The sequence below is a fragment of the Callorhinus ursinus genome, unplaced genomic scaffold (genome assembly GCF_003265705.2).
Source record: "Callorhinus ursinus isolate GAN/ISIS: 27379988/994484 unplaced genomic scaffold, GSC_fseal_2.0 scaffold4, whole genome shotgun sequence".
Taxonomy (NCBI): Eukaryota; Metazoa; Chordata; class Mammalia; order Carnivora; family Otariidae; genus Callorhinus; species Callorhinus ursinus.
The window spans coordinates 92,584,243-92,601,432 of record NW_027397066.1 but is presented as its reverse complement, the minus strand read 5'-3'; the positions used below and the strand labels follow the sequence as shown (position 1 = coordinate 92,601,432).

Here is a 17,190-nt window from a genome sequence, read left to right as displayed (position 1 = left end):
GTTTTTTTTTTTAAGATTTTATTTATTTGACAGAGACACAGCAAGAGAGGGAACACAAGCAGGGGGAGTGGGAGAGGGAGAAGCAGCCGCCCCGCTGAGCAGGGAGCCCGACGCTGGGCTCAATCCAGGACCCTGGGACCACGACCCGAGCCGAAGGCAGACGCGCAACGACTGAGCCACCCAGGCGCCCTTAAATTTGGTTTTCGAAGAAGAGTGGAAAAGCTTATTTATTTTTTTGTTAACTTAGAAAATCTGTATTTTACTTTTTTATAATGTGAAAATGGGAGAAAAAGGGATATTCTTTTATGTAATTCTTTTTTAGTTTGCATGCCTCAGAAAATGAAAATGAACAACTGAAAGAACTACATGCACTAATGAAAGAAGACTTGACTCCTCTGGAAAGGGTCTATGTCAGAAAAAGTATTGAACAGCATAAACTGGGGACCAATAAAACCCTGCTGAAGCAGGTAAGTTTGTTTCTTAATTTATATATACTACTCAAAATTCTTTTATTCCTGTTGATGAATATTTCCTTTAAATAAAACAGATGACTGTGATAGCTTAGATTCAAATAAGGTGTGTGTATGTCTATCCAGTGCATATTTTTATCTTATCATAAAACATTCTTTAAGTTTGTGAACAGATCCAACTTACCATGACTGAGTTATCCTCTCTCCTTTTCCGTATTTGTATATCTTTTTATAAGCTTAAAGAGGAAAGAGAAGTGGTGGGAATAGATTTCCTGGCAAGTTAAAATGAAACTTGGTTTTTTTCTAGGTGCAATAGGGAAGGAAAAAAAGGTCTGACCCTGGACAAAATACCCAAGTGAAATTTGTCTTTAATGCCTTCCTAGAAAGCCAAGCCTTTCAGGGTCTGTCTATATCTGAGAATCTAGGAGGCTCAGACACTTGCTTCTAAGTATTGGAAGCCAAGACTGGACACACACAATCCCAAGCTGTAACAAGTAGCAGCATCCCCTTTATCAGCTTCTGATCCAGGGCGGCTTCCTTTAGCTGGTAGCTGATGAGAAAGAAGTCAATCAGTAGCTTCCTCCAATGAAAGGAGAGCTTGAGGAAAAGAAAGAGGAAGGGAAGAAAAGAGGGTTGTTGACTTCTTGGACTATGTGGACATTGGTTACTTTTTGCAAGAGATTTGGAAAAATCAACATACTTGGATCCCCATATTATGTAGTTATTTCAGAAATATTGCTGCTTAACAAACATCTCAGTACTTTAAGACAACAAACTTTTGACTCTAAAGGTCAGTTGGCATGGCCCAGCTTGAGGCTATGGTTCAGATCTCTCATTCTGAGAACATTTGCCTATGGCATGATGGTCTTCTCCTGATAGATGGCAGAAGTGCAAGAAGGAAGCCTAGATCACACAAATACATTTAAAGCTTTTGTTCATATCATTTCCATTTGCTGCAACAAGTCATATGGCCAAGCCTAATATTTAGTGGGACAGGGAAATATACTCCCCCTACTTCTCTGGTGACAAGTACTGCAAAGTCACATGGCAAAGAGTGTGGATGTGTAATACTCTTACAGGGAGGGAGAGAGAAATTGGAAATAATAACCAATCTATAAGTTTTGATTATAGAAGTCCTCAGGTTTCAGACTAGCTTTCTATTATTTTGAGTTATAGAGTTAACTCTACTTTCTTCTCCCCAACTAAATCCAGAAGGGCTTAGTTTGACTGTGTTCAATTAATGCAAATTAGTCATTTATGTAAATTACTTATCATTTTACTCACTTATCCAACATAATATTGATATGTAAGAATAATTGTTAATGATTGGTAATTTTTTTTTTATTATTTTCCAAGTGAAAGCCCAGATAGCATAATCTGTTGTTCATCGGTATTATCTGTTCACAAATGAAAACTCTTTTATGTATTTATTTTTAATTACTTATTTATTTTAAAGAGAGAGAGTGAGTGAATGTGTGTGTGCATGCACATGCACGTGAGGGGAAGGGTAGAGGGAGAGAATCTTCAGGCAGCCTCCCCGCAGAGCTCGGAGCTGGATGCAGGGCTCGATCATAACCTGAGCTGAAACCAAGAGTCAGATGCTCAACTGACTGAGTCACCCAGGCACCCCAAATGAAAACTCTTTTAAAGGGAACATTTTTTTAAAAAGTTTTGTCTAACAAATTTCCAAGGTCCAATTAGGCATTCAGAGCTAACACATTTCTAAAGTGACATGTCTTTACAATAAAATTAAATTTTAAAAATGCTTCATAGTTTAATTGCTATTTCCTAGATCAATAATAAAATATCTTCTGGGGTTAGAATCTTAGCAATATGATGACAAATTAGTAGATACAAATCATATAATATTTTAAAGAAACCTTAGTTCTTTGTTTTTGTATTAGCTATTTCTTTTATTTATTTATTTTTTAAGATTATTTATTTGACAGAGAGCGATAGCGAGAGCAGGAACACAAGTAGGGGGAGTGGGAGAAGAAGAAGCTGGCTTCCCACCAAGCAGGGAGCCCGATGTGGGGCTTGATTCTAGGATCATGACCTGAGCCAAAGGCTCAGAGAAATTGGAAATAATAACCAACTTGACGACTGAGCCACCCAGGCGCTCCTAGCTATTTGTTTTTTTTTTTTTTTTTTAAGATTTTATTTATATAATGGACAGAGAGAGAGAGTGAGCGACGGAACACAAGCAGGGGGAGTGGGAGAGGGAGAAGCAGGCTTCCCGCCGAGCAGGAAGCCCGATGCAGGGCTCGATGTGGGGCTCGATCCCAGGACCCCAGGATCATGACCCGAGCCAAATGCAGTTGCTTAACCAACTGAGCCACACAGGCTCCCTCCCCTAGCTGTTTCTTTTAAAAAAACTTCTTCCTGGTTCACAACTTTCAGGTTCTCATTCTAAGGTTCTTTATCAGGTATAGTTTCCGGAAATTAAATAATGAATGATATTTGAGAGTAGTACCATGAGCAGTGTATTTTACTACAGTGGTGTCTTCTGCTGGATCATTTTAAAAGAGCTGAATATTCAAAAAGTGTGGAGTTTCTAATATAAATGTGGCTTTGTGATTTTTGTTTTTAACAAAAGGAAACTCTGACAGAGGGCTGTTATATGTGATGAATGTTATTATTAATGTATATATTTCTTGTTCCACAGGATCTGTGGAGGCAGTATTTAATTTGTATAGTATATTTTTGTCAGTCACATTTGTTGACAAAAAATATGGTCTGTTTGTGTGGACTGCCCTTGCTACCAAAAAGTGGAATTATACTTCAGATTGTTAGGAGAGAAAAAAAATTATGTGTGTGTGTGTGTATGTGTGTATATATATGTGAGTGTGTGTGTGTATGTGTGTAGCTATTAGACTACTGTGGCAATTGACCACATCTAATTAGAAAATTCAATGATTTTCCTCTTGTTTATATTCAGTTCCAGAGATTAAATATTAGCTTTTTTTTATCAGGCATTTTGCCTTGAGAATAATGGTATTCTGCTATAATATTTGAGAATTATAAGATTCAAATATGCTTACAGGCCTCAAGTACACTTTAATTTACTGTTGTTTAGAAATAGTTAGCATTCTTTACTTTCTTAAATAAGTCAAAATCCTAGTGTGATTGAAGGTTAAGCAAAATACAGTTTATAGCATATTCACTGTTCTTTGTGGAGAATTTTGGCCTGTGTTGATAATAATGCATGTTGTGTTTATCCAGCTTTGTCTAGAAGGATAAAATATGGATGTCATCCTTAATATTTTTTAAATCCCTGATAATATAATACCTTCCTTGTGAATATCAAAGTGTGCCTTTTATTTGTTCTTATTAAGGGATTTGTGGCTTAAGTAGCCTATGTTCTGTGATTTCCATTTCCTACGTGGAAATAATAAAAATGTGGAGATAAAGTGACCTGTTATTCCTGATTGCCAGTAATTAGGACAGCTCATTTCTGATTTTAGCTTTACAAGTTCTTTGGTAAATACATTATCTTATTTTCTCAAAAGGTTGTTAATTAATAATATTCTTATTGTAATAAAGGTGCGAGTAGTTGGAGTTACCTGTGCAGCCTGCCCATTCCCATGCATGAATGATCTTAAATTTCCTGTAGTAGTGCTGGATGAGTGTAGTCAAATAACTGAACCGGCCTCTCTCCTTCCTATTGCAAGGTAACCTAAAAATTTCTTTTCTGAAAAGCACTCAGATACCACGATTATTTCAAATAATTTCACACTTCAAACTCTTACCAAACTTTTGTGAAAATTCTTAGCAATTTAGAACTAAACTGATTATTTAAAAGAATGCAGAGAACTGTACCTCTGAAACAAATAATACATTATATGTTAAAAAAAAAAAAAGAAGAAGATAGCAGGAGGGGAAGAATGGGGGGGGACATTGGAGGGAGAGATGAACCATGAGAGACGATGGACTCTGAGAAACAAACTGAGGGTTCTAGAGGGGAGGGGGTGGGGGGATGGGTTAGCCTGGTGATGGGTATTAAAGAGGACACGTATTGCATGGAGCACTGGGTGTTATACACCAACAATGAATCATGGAACACTACATCAAAAACTAATGATGTAATGTATGGTGATTAACAACATAATAATTAAAAAAAAATAAATAAAAGAATGCAGAGGAAAATTTGGGGGGGTTGGTTAACGTGTCAAAATTTTGTTAGATCACAGTTGAGACATTTGGATCACATAATTTTTTTTTAATTTTAATTTCAGTTACTTAACATAGTGTTATATTAGTTTTAGCTGTACAATATAGTGATTCAACGCTTCTATACGTCACCCTGTGCTCATCACAAGTGCCCTCCTTAATCCCCATCACCTGTTTAACCCCCCCACCCCAACCAGCCTCCCTCTGGTAACCATTAGTTTGTTTTCTCTAATTAAAAGTCTGTTTCTTGATTTGTCTCTTATTTTTTCCCTTTGTTTATTTTATTTCTTAAATTCCACATATGAGTGAAATCATACGGTATTTGTCTTTCTCTGACTGATTTACTTTTCTTAGCATTGTACTGTCTGGCTCTGTCTATATCATTGCAAATGGCAAGATTTCATTCTTTTCTATGGCTGAATAATATTCCATTGTGTATATATATACCACTTCTTCTTTATTCATTCATCAGTCGATGGACACTTGGGCAGCTTCCATATCTTGGCTATTATAAATAATGCTGCTACAGATATAAGGGTGCATTACCCCTTTGAATTAATGTTTTTTTTTTTTGAAGAGTATTTCCTTTTTTTTATTATGTTAATCACCATACATTACATCATTAGTTTTTGATGTAGTGTTCCATGATTCATTGTTTGCGTATAACACCCAGTGCTCCACGCAGAACATGCCCTCTTTAATACCCATCACCAGGCTAACCCATCCCCCCACCCCCTCCCCTCTAGAACCCTCAGTTTGCTTCTCAGAGTCCATAGTCTCTCATGGTTCGTCACCCCTCTGATTCCCCCCCCTTTTGAATTAGTGTTTTTGCATTCTTTGGGTGAACACCCAGTAGTGCAATTGCTAGATTATAGGATAGTTCTATTTTTGATTTTTTGAGGAGCCTCCATACCGTTTTCCACAATGGCTGTACTAGTTTGCATTCCCACAAACAGTGCATGAGGATTCTTCTTTCTCCACATCCTCACCAATCCAGTTGTTTCTTGTGTTGATTTTAGCCATTCTAACAAGTATGAGGTGGTATCTCATAGTTTTGATTTGTATTTCCCTGGTGATAGATCACATAATTTTTTTTAAAGATTATTTGAGAGAGAGAGAGAGAACACAAGTGGGGGTAGGGGGAGGAGAGGAAGAGAGCAGACTCCCCGTTGAGCATGGAGACCCACGCAGGGCTCGATCCCGGGACCCCAAGATGAGGACCTGAGCTGAAATCAAGAGTCAGACACTTTTCCGACTGAGCCACCCAGGCACCCCAGATTACATAATTTTTAAAGCCTTGATAACTCTAGGCTAGGATTCTACTAGGCCCTTGCAGATTTCTCAACTAGATTAAAGGTTCCACTATAGATTTTTCTGCAAAAGCTGGACATTTTCCCATGATATCCTACCTCTATTTAGAAAGACATTTAGCCCCAGGAGCCTAATTTACTTCACCTCTAAAATAAGAGTTTAAGCCAAATGACTTCTAAGAAAGCCTCTGAGTTTACAAAATTTAAAAGTCATTGTTTCTCAAAATGTGTTCTGCAAAATGCTAATTCCATGCAGAGGCAGGTAGACATTTAGCAAATTTTAGGTGGAAAAAAGTTGTAAAGGATTTTTTACTGAATAACTTCAAGTCCCTTTAATACATTTATTAACATTATTAAGCCTTGTTAGTTACCAGAGCTTTTTTTTTTTTTTTAAGATTTTTTATTTTCACGTAATCTCTATACCCAGTGTGGGACTTGAACTCACAGCCCAGAGATCAAGAATTGCATGCTCTACTGACTGAGCCAGCTAGGTGCCCTAGTTCCCAGAACTCTGTGGTATTCCAGTTCTTTGAAATACATTCTAGAAAATAGTGCAATATGGGGCGCCTGGGTGGCACAGTTTGTTAATCCTCTGACTCTTGGTTTAGGCTCAGGGTCATGATTTCAGGGTCATGAGATCAAGCCCCGTTGAGCCCCGTTGGGCTCCAGGCTCAGCGAGGAGTCTGCTTAAGTTTCTCTTACTCTGTCCCTCTGCCCCTGCTCCCCCACCCCTGCTCTTTTTCTCTCTCTCTCTCAAATAAATAAATCTTAACAAAACAAAAAAGTGCAGCAAGTGATGTCATGCTTTTTGTTGTTGCTTAGATTAACTTTTAGAATTCTGTTTTTAGGTTTGAGTGTGAAAAGCTGATTCTTGTTGGAGATCCCAAACAGCTTCCTCCTACTATTCAGGGTTCTGATGCAGCTCATGAAAATGGATTGGAACAAACTCTTTTTGATCGGCTTTGCTTAATGGTACTACTGCTAAATTCATACAGAATTATCATTTATTGATTATACACTGTGTAGATTGATAGAAAATGAAAATATTAGAGCTACTCTATGCCCTAAAATAATTTTAACTGGAATTGTTTAGAAAGTACCCCTCTTAAAGATAAATTAATTTAATTTAAATGCCTTTTTATGAAATGAATATTTCCCCCATGTACTTTAGTAGTGGGTAGTAAATACATTGCTTTTGCTCCAAAATTTAAAAAACTCTATAATGTCTCTATTATCCCTGTACCCTATTGTAGAGCTGTTGTAGGGTACTGCTTCACATTTAAAAGAATTTTTTCAATTAATTATTAATATATTTTTAAGTTGAGGTAACATTCACATAGCATAAAATTAACCATTTTAAAGTGAATAAGTCAGGGGCATTTAGTACATTCATAATACTGTGTAACGACCCCTCTCTAGTTTCAGAACATTTTCTCACCCCAAAATAAAACACCATACCCATTGAGCGGTTATTCTCCGTTCCCTCCTTCCTCCAGCCCTGGCCACCACCAGTTTGTTTTCAGTCTGTATAGATTTATCTATTCAGGAGATTTTATATCATACAGTTTACAACTTTCATATCATACAACTTGTAATCTATATAATATGTGACCTTTTGTGCCTGGCTTCTGTCACTTAGCACAGTGTTTTTGAGGTTCATCCACACTGTAGCATATGTCAGTACTATATTACATTTTTTTAAAAAGTACATTCACAATGTAGTGCAGCCATCACGCTACTCATTTCTAGAACTTTTTCATTATCCCAACAGAAACTTTGTACCCCTTGTTTAATATGCTTTTTCCTGAGCTGATAACCTCTGTTCTACTTTCTTCCTCTATGAATTTGCCTACTCTAAGTGCTTTATTTAAGTAGAATCATACAATATTTGTCCTTTTGTGTTTGGCTTATTTACTTAGCATAATACATTCAGGGTTCATCCATGTTGTAGTATGTGTCAGAATTTCATTCCTTGTTAAGGCCAAATAACATTCCATTGTCTGTAATACCACATTTATTTGGGTTGTTTCTATCTTTCAGCTATTGTGAATAATGGTGCTATGAACATTAGTATACAAATACCTGTTCAAGTCTTTGCTTTCAGTTCTTTTGATTATACACCCAGAAGTGCTACTACTGGGTTATATAATAATTTTATGGGTTTTTTTTTTTTATTCATTCTCTTTTTTGTTTTTAAGTTTTTATTCAAATTCCAGTTAGTTAAAATTCAGGTGTACATTATAACTCAGTACTTCCATACAACACCGGGTGCTTCTCACAACGCATGCCCTCCTTAATCCTCATTACCTATTTAACTCATCCCCCTACCAACCTCCCCTCTAGTAGCCATCAGTTTGTTCTCAGTAGTTAAGAGCCTGTTTCTTGGTTCCCTCCCCCCCTCTTTTTTCCCTTTGCTTGTCTTGTCTCTTTTTTTTTTTTTTTGAAGATTTTATTTATTTATTTGAGAGAATGAGACACAGCACGAGAGGGAAGAAGGTCAGAGGGAGAAGCAGACCCCCCACCAAGCAGGGAGCCCGATGTGGGACCGATGCGGGACTCGATCCCGGGACTCCAGGATCATGACCTGAGCCCAAAGCAGTCACTTAACCAACTGAGCCATACAGGCGCCCGCTTGTCTTGTTTCTTAAATTCCACATATGAGTGAAATCATATGGTATTTATCTTTTTCTGACTGACTTATTTTGCTTAGCACTATACTCTCTAGCTCCATCCATGTCATTGCAAATGGCAACATTTCATTCTTTTTTTATGGCTGAGTAATAATACTCCATTGTATATATGTATATATACCACATTTTCTTCATCCATTCATCAGTTGATGGACACTTGGGCTGTTTCCACAATTTGGTTATTGTAGATAATGCTGCTATAAACATCAGGGTGCATGTATGCCTTTGCATTAGTGTTCTTGTATTTTTGGGGTAAAGACTCAGAAGTGCAAATACCCTGCATCGTACAGTAGTTCTGTTTTTAACTTTTTGAGGAAACTCCATATGGTTTTTCAGGGTGGCTGCACCAGTTTGCATCCCCACTAACAGTGCAAGAGGGTTCTCCTTTCTCCACATCCTTGATAATTTTATGTTTAACTTTTTGAGGAACCACCAAACTGTTGTCCATATCAGCTGTACCATTTACATTCCCAAGAGCCATTTCTCAACAAAATATTCCAGTTTCTCCATGTCTTCACCAATATTTGTTTTTTTGTTTTATATTTTTTGAGTTTTTTTAATAATAGCTCTCCTAGTGAGTGTGAAGTAGGTATCTCATTATGGTGTCCCTAATGACTAATTACACTGAGCATTTTTTCATGCGCTTATCTTTGGAAAAATGCTTAATCAAGTGTTTTGCCCAATTTTGAATTGGGATATTTGGTTTTTGATGTTGAGTTGTATGTGTTCTTTATATTTTCTGGATATTAAACCCTTATCAGATACATCATTTACAAATACTTTCTTCCATTCTTAGGTAGTCTTTTGTTTTCTTGACAGTATCTTTTTTTTTTTTTTTTTTTTGAGAGAGAAAGTGCTCACATGAGCAAGTGGTGGGCTGGGCAGAGGGAGAAAGAATCTTAAGCAGCCTCCAGACCAGTACGGAGCTTGACATGGGGCACAGTCTCACGACCCTGAGATCATACCCTGAGCCAAAATCAAGAGTTGGACGCTTAACCAATTGAGCCACCCAGGTGCCCCTTGACAGTATCCTTAGATGCACAAAAGTTTGTAATTTTGATGAAGTCCAATTTCTCTATTTTTTCTTATGTTGCTTTTGCTTTTGGTGTCATAGCCATGAAATTGTTGCCCAGTCCAGTATTATACAGATTTCCCCCAATGTTTTCTTCTAAGAATTTTATAGCTTTGGCTCTTATATTTAATTCCTTGATCCATTTTGAGTTAATTTTTGTATATGGTATAATGTACAGACCCAACTTTTTTCTTTTCCATGCAGATACCCTGTTTTCCCAACACCATTTGTTGAAAAAACTTGTCCTTGAATGGTTTTGGCACCCTTGTCAAAAATCAGTTGACTATGTGCAGATTTATTTCTGAGCCCTCCATTCTATTCCATTGGTCTATATGATTTAATTACTTTTTTATGGCTGAATAATACTTCATTGTATGTATATACCACAATTTGCTTGCCTATTTATTATTGCTATTGTTTTGATGCAATAATCTAAATCAAACTATTTTTATAAGCAGAAGATTAAAATATTATAGCCAAAAGAATTATAGAAAATCTGTTGCCAAAAGAAAAATTTTATCATTGTTGCTAGCTTATTTATTATTATTATTTATTTTTTCATTGTTGCTAGTTTATTCCTTTTAAAGATATTTTATTTGTTTATTTGAGAGAGTGAGAGAGAGAGCAAAAGCATGTGCACAAGCTGGGGGAGGGGCAAAGGGAGAGGGAGAAGCAGACCCCCTGCTGAGCAAGGAGCCCGATGTGGGACATGATCCCAGGACCCTGGAACCTGAGCTGAAGGCAAACGCTTAACCAACTGAGCCTCCCAGGCACCCCCATTCTTGCTAGTTTAAATTGCATTTAAGGGGTTATTTTGCTGTTTGAACTTTCAATAATCTGTACTTTCTTAACAGAGGAGAAAAACTGAAATGAAACTAGAAATGATGAAATCTCAAATAAATATTTCTTTACCCATAAGAGATGTTTTTTCCTAAAAGATCCTCTGACAGATTTTAGACAGATGGATTGATTTCTTTGTTCTGAAAGGTAGAGATATTAGTGCTCTCATGCTTTCCACCCTTTTCTTATCCCTTCCCATATTCCTATTGTTGTTAGTTACATCATTCTTTTTGTTCTACAATCATAATTTGTACGATTATTTAGAATCAGTTCTATATTTAAAAGATTCAGTACTTCTTCATTCATCTGGGTACCTTGGACTTCATCATTTTTTTTTCAAGAATGGCTCATAGATGCCTGCTTTCCTGAGTTCTTTTGTTTCAAATGTCTATTGCCTTTAAATGTAAATGGCCCCTTGGCTTATTGAATTGTTGCTATTACTATGAATTTTAGGGCCAGTCTGATTATTTTCCCCTTGTAATGATTTATGTTTTCTACCTGGATGCAAGAACTCTTTTTATAACCTTAAAATCGATAAATTTACTACCGTATATCTCAGTGTGGAGCTTTCTGTAACTAGTCATTCTGTAATATAAGTTCTCTCAAAGTGGAGATTCTTTTCTTTCTTTGTTTCAGGAAAGCTTTTTTTTTCCACCTGTTGAATTCTCTATCAGTAGCTTGTCTGTGCAGCCTGCTATAACAAAATACCATATATTGGATGGCTTAAGCAACAGATTTATTTCTCACAGTTTTGGAGGCTGGGAAGGCCAAGGTCAAGGTACCTTCAGATTTGGTTCCTGATAACTCTCTTCTTGGCTGTATCCTCACATGGTAGAGAGAAAACTCTGGCCTCTTCCTCTTCTTATAAGGAGACTAATCTTATCATGAGGACCTCATCCTCATGACCTTATCTAAACCTAATTACCTTCCAAAGGCCCCACCTCCAAATACCATCACTTTGGGGTTTAGGGCTGCAACATAGGAATTGGGTGGGGGATACATTCAGTCTAAAACAGAGGTCCCCCAGTTATTCTTACATTGGGTATCTTCATCTGTCTTCCATTTATGTTACTTTAATTTCATCTTCATTATCTGTGAAGCCTTTTTTACTATGTCTGTTCCCCTTACATTGAGTTGGAAGTTGCATTGAGTTTTGAGTTAGATTACAGTGAGTTTTATGAAGAAATCCTATTTGTTCTTTGCTGCTTTTAGTTTATTCTTTAATATTACTATTTAGAAAATTAGTTTGTTTCTTTAGGATTGTATTAAACACATTTTTACTTATGATATTTTCAACTTATGATGGGTTTATCAGGATGCTATCCCATCATAAGTCAAGGAAGATCTGTACTGTATTTCTCCCTTCCACTTAAAATTTTGTTTCTTTCTTGGTGATAAGTACTTTTTTAAAGTTTATGACATTGGATTGGCTATAAACCTTTCTTTGTTGCATGGCAACTGATTTTTTTCTTTGCTGTTTTTAGTATTTTGTTATTTTAGTATTTTGTTGTTCCTTTAGATATTAGAGAATGGATTCTCCAAGGCAGTTTTATTCTACTTTCTTCAGAAGTTTCCCCTTACACTGAGTTTCAAGTTGATTTGAGTTTTGAGTTGCGTTGTACTCAATTTTGTGAAGACTCAAGCTTCATTGTCCTGAGCTTTTAATTGTAACTGAATTGAATTGCATAACTTCCTACCCCTTCCATAATGTCAGTGTCCAGATTCTTTTGAATCAGACCTATCCAGTGGCTTTTAAAAAATCTTAATTAAAAAAATTCTTTAGATTCTTAAAACATTTTTAAATAGGTAACATAGTCACATGATTCAGAATTTGAATTTAAGAGGAACCAAAAAGTAGAGTGAAACCTTCCACTCCTGTCCCCGAACCACTCAGTTTCTCTCCCCCAAAGCAACTGTCATCTTTTTCTTGTATCCTTCTAGTGATAATTTATGCCAGTGTAAGCAAACACATAAAATATTTCCCCCCTCTTGTAACGAATGCTAGCATACTATGCATGCTGTTATGCTCTTTGCTCTTTCACTTATTTGTTGTCGATGACTTTTAAAATATGAGTGGATTTTTAGAGGGAATTTTAAAAGGGCAAATAAAGGACTTAAAAGTGATTTATTTATAGAATAAAATGGAATAGAATTTACAAAATGGAATATATAAAACAGTTAAGGTGAATTAACTTGATCCATATAGACAGTTCTCATAAACATAGTGGATATTGAGAGAAGCAAGGTGCAAAGTGTTACATAGTGTAAAATACAATTTATGTCAGTTTCAAGAGCATACAAATAATATGTATTAATCATAGATACATGCCTCTGTAGTAAACATATAAAACTTGCATGGGAATGCCGTAAGATACATTTAGTTTGGAGCTATTTCTGGAGAAAGTGGCAGAGGAAATAGATGAGGTAGGGGCTTTAGCTATATATGTCACATTTTATATCTTAAGAGAGATCTGAAGCAACAATGACTAAATACTAATGTCAGATCTATGTGGTACATACATGAGTATTATATTTTCTTTGCTTTTCTGTATCTTTGAACTAGTTCAGAATTAAAAGAAATAAAAATAATATCTACTAATCATGATAGAAAGTGTGGAAACTACAGAAAACTAAAAGGTAAAAAAAATAAATAAAAAATCCATAATAACCTCACTGCCCCCAAGAGAAAATCCTTTGTAATATTTTAGTATTGTTCCTTCCAGCTTTTATCTTTGGGGTATATGCTTATATCAAATATATGTATATATATAAACTATAAAAATACTTATATTTGATATGTGCACACACACACATTGGAATATCATGCAGCCATGGAAAGGAAATCTTGCCATTTGCAACAACATGGATGTACCTTGAGAGCATTACGCTAAGTGAAATAAGTCAGAGAGACAAATAGTATATATCACTTATATGTAGAATCTAAAAAAGCTGACCTCTGTACAAACAGAGTAGAATTGTGGCTACCAGGAACTGGGAGGTAAAGAGGTAGAAAAAGGGAGATGTTGTCAAAGGGTACAAATTTCTGGTTATAGGATGAATAAGTTCTGGGGATCTAATTAACAGCATGGTGATTATAGTTAATAATACTATATTACATACTTGAAAATTGCCAGGAGAGTATATGTTAAATATTCTTACTATAAAAAGGATATGGTAACTATGTGATGTGATAGATGTGTTAGCTAATGCTGTGGTGATAATCAGTTTGTAATATATAAGTGTATCAAATCAACTCCTGGTACACCTTCAACTTACACAATGTTTAGTGTCAATAATATCACAATAAAGCTGGAAAAATATGTATATTTTTTACATAATTGAGATCATACCATATAGTTTCTATCCTGCCTTTTTTTTAAAAACTTTGCATTATAATCATTTCCCTGTGTTACTAACTAGCTTTGTAATCATCACTGTTGTCATAAATATGTTTAATCACCAAATACGTAATTTGGATATACTATAATTTAGTCATTTCTCTAACATTTTTTCTAGTACTAAATCATGGTCCTTTGAGCATTTTTTTTTTTTAAAGTAGGCTCCACAACCAACCTGGGGCTGGAACTCACAACCCCAAGATTAAGAGTCACATGCTCCACCTGCTGAGCCAGCATGGTGCCCCAGAGCCTTTGAGCGTTTTTGTACTTTGAGCATGTTGTGTACTTTTGTCAGAGATTTCACATGCCCACTGACTTAGACTCATCCACAAACTTATGCCCTGATTAGTACTGAGGATTGATTTTTTACTTACTGTTTTTCTCCCATAAAAAATAGCTTGTCTGTGTGATCATTAATCCTGCCTTTTACTATGTGCTTTTATTATTAGAGTAACTTGTAGTTATTTAAAATGTTCAGACAGTGCTACAGAACATTTTGCAAAGAAAGAACATGTTCCAGAACAGCCCTAAAGTAGATGGAATGTGGATTTTATGATGCACTAACAAAATTGGAAACTTCTTTGAAGATTCAAAATGAAAGATGGCTTGTGCCCAAGGGGGAAAATTAATAAATGAGTTATTAACAGCACTTTCTAATTTTTTTTGAAGATTGCCTTTCAATTTAGTGTGAAGCCAACTCTGCATAGATTATGAAAGCATAATGTTAGGTGCCAAACTTACTAAATAATAATTTGAAGATTTGACCTGTTTTATATTTTATAATTTAGTGATATAATAGTTTACCATGAAAATATTTTTAGTAATTAAAATTATAGTCTATTTCATGGTTGTAATTCATTTACAATCTATAATCTATTTCATGGTTGTAATTCATTTACTAAGAGCACAATATGGTGATACTTTTAAATTTTAAAATATTATTTTTTCCCTAAGGAAAAAAAATGCTTTAATTTTTTATTTTTCTGCATTTAAATTTCTTAGGGGCATAAGCCAGTTCTGTTGAGAACCCAGTACCGTTGTCATCCTGCAATCAGTGCTATCTCTAATGATCTGTTTTATGAGGGAAACCTCATGAATGGCATTTCAGAAACAGAGAGGAGCCCTTTATTGGAATGGCTCCCAACCCTGTGTTTCTATAACGTTAAAGGACTGGAACAGGTAAATGACATTAATGTTAATGAGAGTCAACATGGTTTAGTTTCCGGGTTTAATTTTATTGTTGTTGTTTATATGGTTTTCTTGGTTTTTCCATAGCCTTTCTGGGAAATATAATTTAGGATCTGTTTCTTATTCCAGATTGAAAGAGATAACAGCTTTCATAATGTGGCAGAAGCTGCTTTTACACTCAAGCTGATTCAATCACTGATTGCAAGTGGAATAGCGGGCTCTGTGATTGGGGTGATAACATTATACAAATCCCAGATGTACAAGGTTTGTATTACATGTCATGATACTTAAATATTATAATTTTATGTTATAATATTTGATGTTACATTTGTAGTGGTTTAGTGTGGTGCTTAAAAAACTTTTGGGAGTATAATTAACATATTAAAAAAATTCTGATTTTTGTCTGGTCTGGCTTTTTTTCTGTATAATTAAATGTAAACCTAACAAGGTTTAATTAAATTCAGTTTACAGCTGTTGGGGCAAAAATGCAAATAAACAAATTAGAGGGAAGAAAATACAGTGTATGCATTGTGTTTTGAGACAGATGGGATTCAATCTTTGTTTTCCAAAATGTTCTTTCATTATCATTTCATTTTATTAATCAAAGATACCAGATATTAATGTACAATAAGCCAATTCTAACTAGTTTTTGCTTTTTTAAAAAAATATTTTTCATCTGTTTTATTATTTATCAACTCTGAATTAGCATATCCAGATGAATTCTCCAGCAATAGATAAATCACCACTTTTGATTTTGTTTCCTAATTTATATTGTCCTCTAGTTATTTATGTATCATTTTAGAAACTATCTACCAAATCTTTGTGAGTCATAAAAAAGAAAATGAAAATTATCCACTACCAGTTAAATAAAAATGGCTGCTGTGAATTGGTTCAGGTCTTAAGTTCTTCATAGTCGCTGCCCTGTATGATCTCTTTCTTCTTTCCTCCATAGCTTTGTCATTTACTCAGTGCCGTGGACTTTGACCATCCTGATATTAAAGCTGTGCATGTATCCACAGTAGATGCTTTTCAGGGAGCTGAAAAGGAGATCATTATTCTGTCCTGTGTAAGAACAAGACAAGTAGGATTTATTGATTCAGAAAAAAGAATGAATGTTGCATTGACCAGAGGAAGGAGGCATTTATTGATCGTGGGAAATTTATCCTGTTTGCGGAAAAATCGACTCTGGGGACGTGTGATCCAACACTGTGAAGGTAAAGTAAAAATATGTTTAATTCAAGCATTTTGAATTGAAACTGACTTTTGAGTTAGTGCTTGAAGTGGTTCAGGTAGGAACAGCTCTGGATTTGCCACTGTGGGAGATGACTGAAATAGTAGGGGACCACTATGAAATACTGTTGTCTCATGTTTTGTATCTTTTTAAGGAAGGGAAGATGGATTACAACATGCAAGCCAGTATGAACCACAGCTGAACCATCTTCTTAAAGATTATTTTGAAAAACAAGCAGAGGAAAAACAGAAGAAAAAGAATGAAAAGGATAAATCTAAAGATAAATCTCATTCACAAAAAGACATGGTATAGATAATTTGTATTTATATAAATTCAAATTCATTTTACACTATACATTTTTTATATTTTTAATTATCCTAAAACCTTATTATTGAAAAAACCTTTAAAGTATTTAAATAACATTAAATATAAAAAATTTGCTCTCCAAAAGAAATACTTATATTTAGATAGGCAGATATTGAAGGTAATATAAAATCTTACTAATAAAAATACATTTTTTTCTAAAAATTATGACTACTGTTTGCTAAAGGAATATATTTTACAAAGGGCATGGAAAAGGCTTCCTGGGGAATACCAGTGTTACTTCAAAAATAAGTAAATATCTCAAGACTTGATCTTAGCCAAAAGGCCAAGAAGCGATTAAAAGAAAAAGTATCTCAAAAACTCATCTATTAGAACATGGCTACACAATTATATCGATACACTCCTTTCTGAACCATAGATTTATCATCTTTTTTTTTTAATTCATTTTTTCTTAATTTTTTTACTATTTTTTTTAACATAATGTATTTTTTGTTTCA

General features: G+C 35.0%; 1 protein-coding gene across 1 annotated transcript in view; it reads left to right on the top strand.

The window, feature by feature from the left end:
* ZGRF1 (zinc finger GRF-type containing 1) overlaps positions 1-16,817 on the top strand; it is an 89,660-nt gene extending 72,843 nt beyond the window's left edge. Inside the window, exons 23-29 of the mRNA XM_073892161.1 lie at positions 323-467; positions 4,014-4,141; positions 6,799-6,922; positions 14,953-15,129; positions 15,268-15,402; positions 16,091-16,352; positions 16,524-16,817. Of these exons, the coding sequence (XP_073748262.1) occupies positions 323-467; positions 4,014-4,141; positions 6,799-6,922; positions 14,953-15,129; positions 15,268-15,402; positions 16,091-16,352; positions 16,524-16,681 (1,129 nt within the window). The 3' untranslated portion in view covers positions 16,682-16,817. The remainder of the gene's footprint in view (positions 1-322; positions 468-4,013; positions 4,142-6,798; positions 6,923-14,952; positions 15,130-15,267; positions 15,403-16,090; positions 16,353-16,523) is intronic.
* Positions 16,818-17,190: the final 373 nt, after the last annotated feature.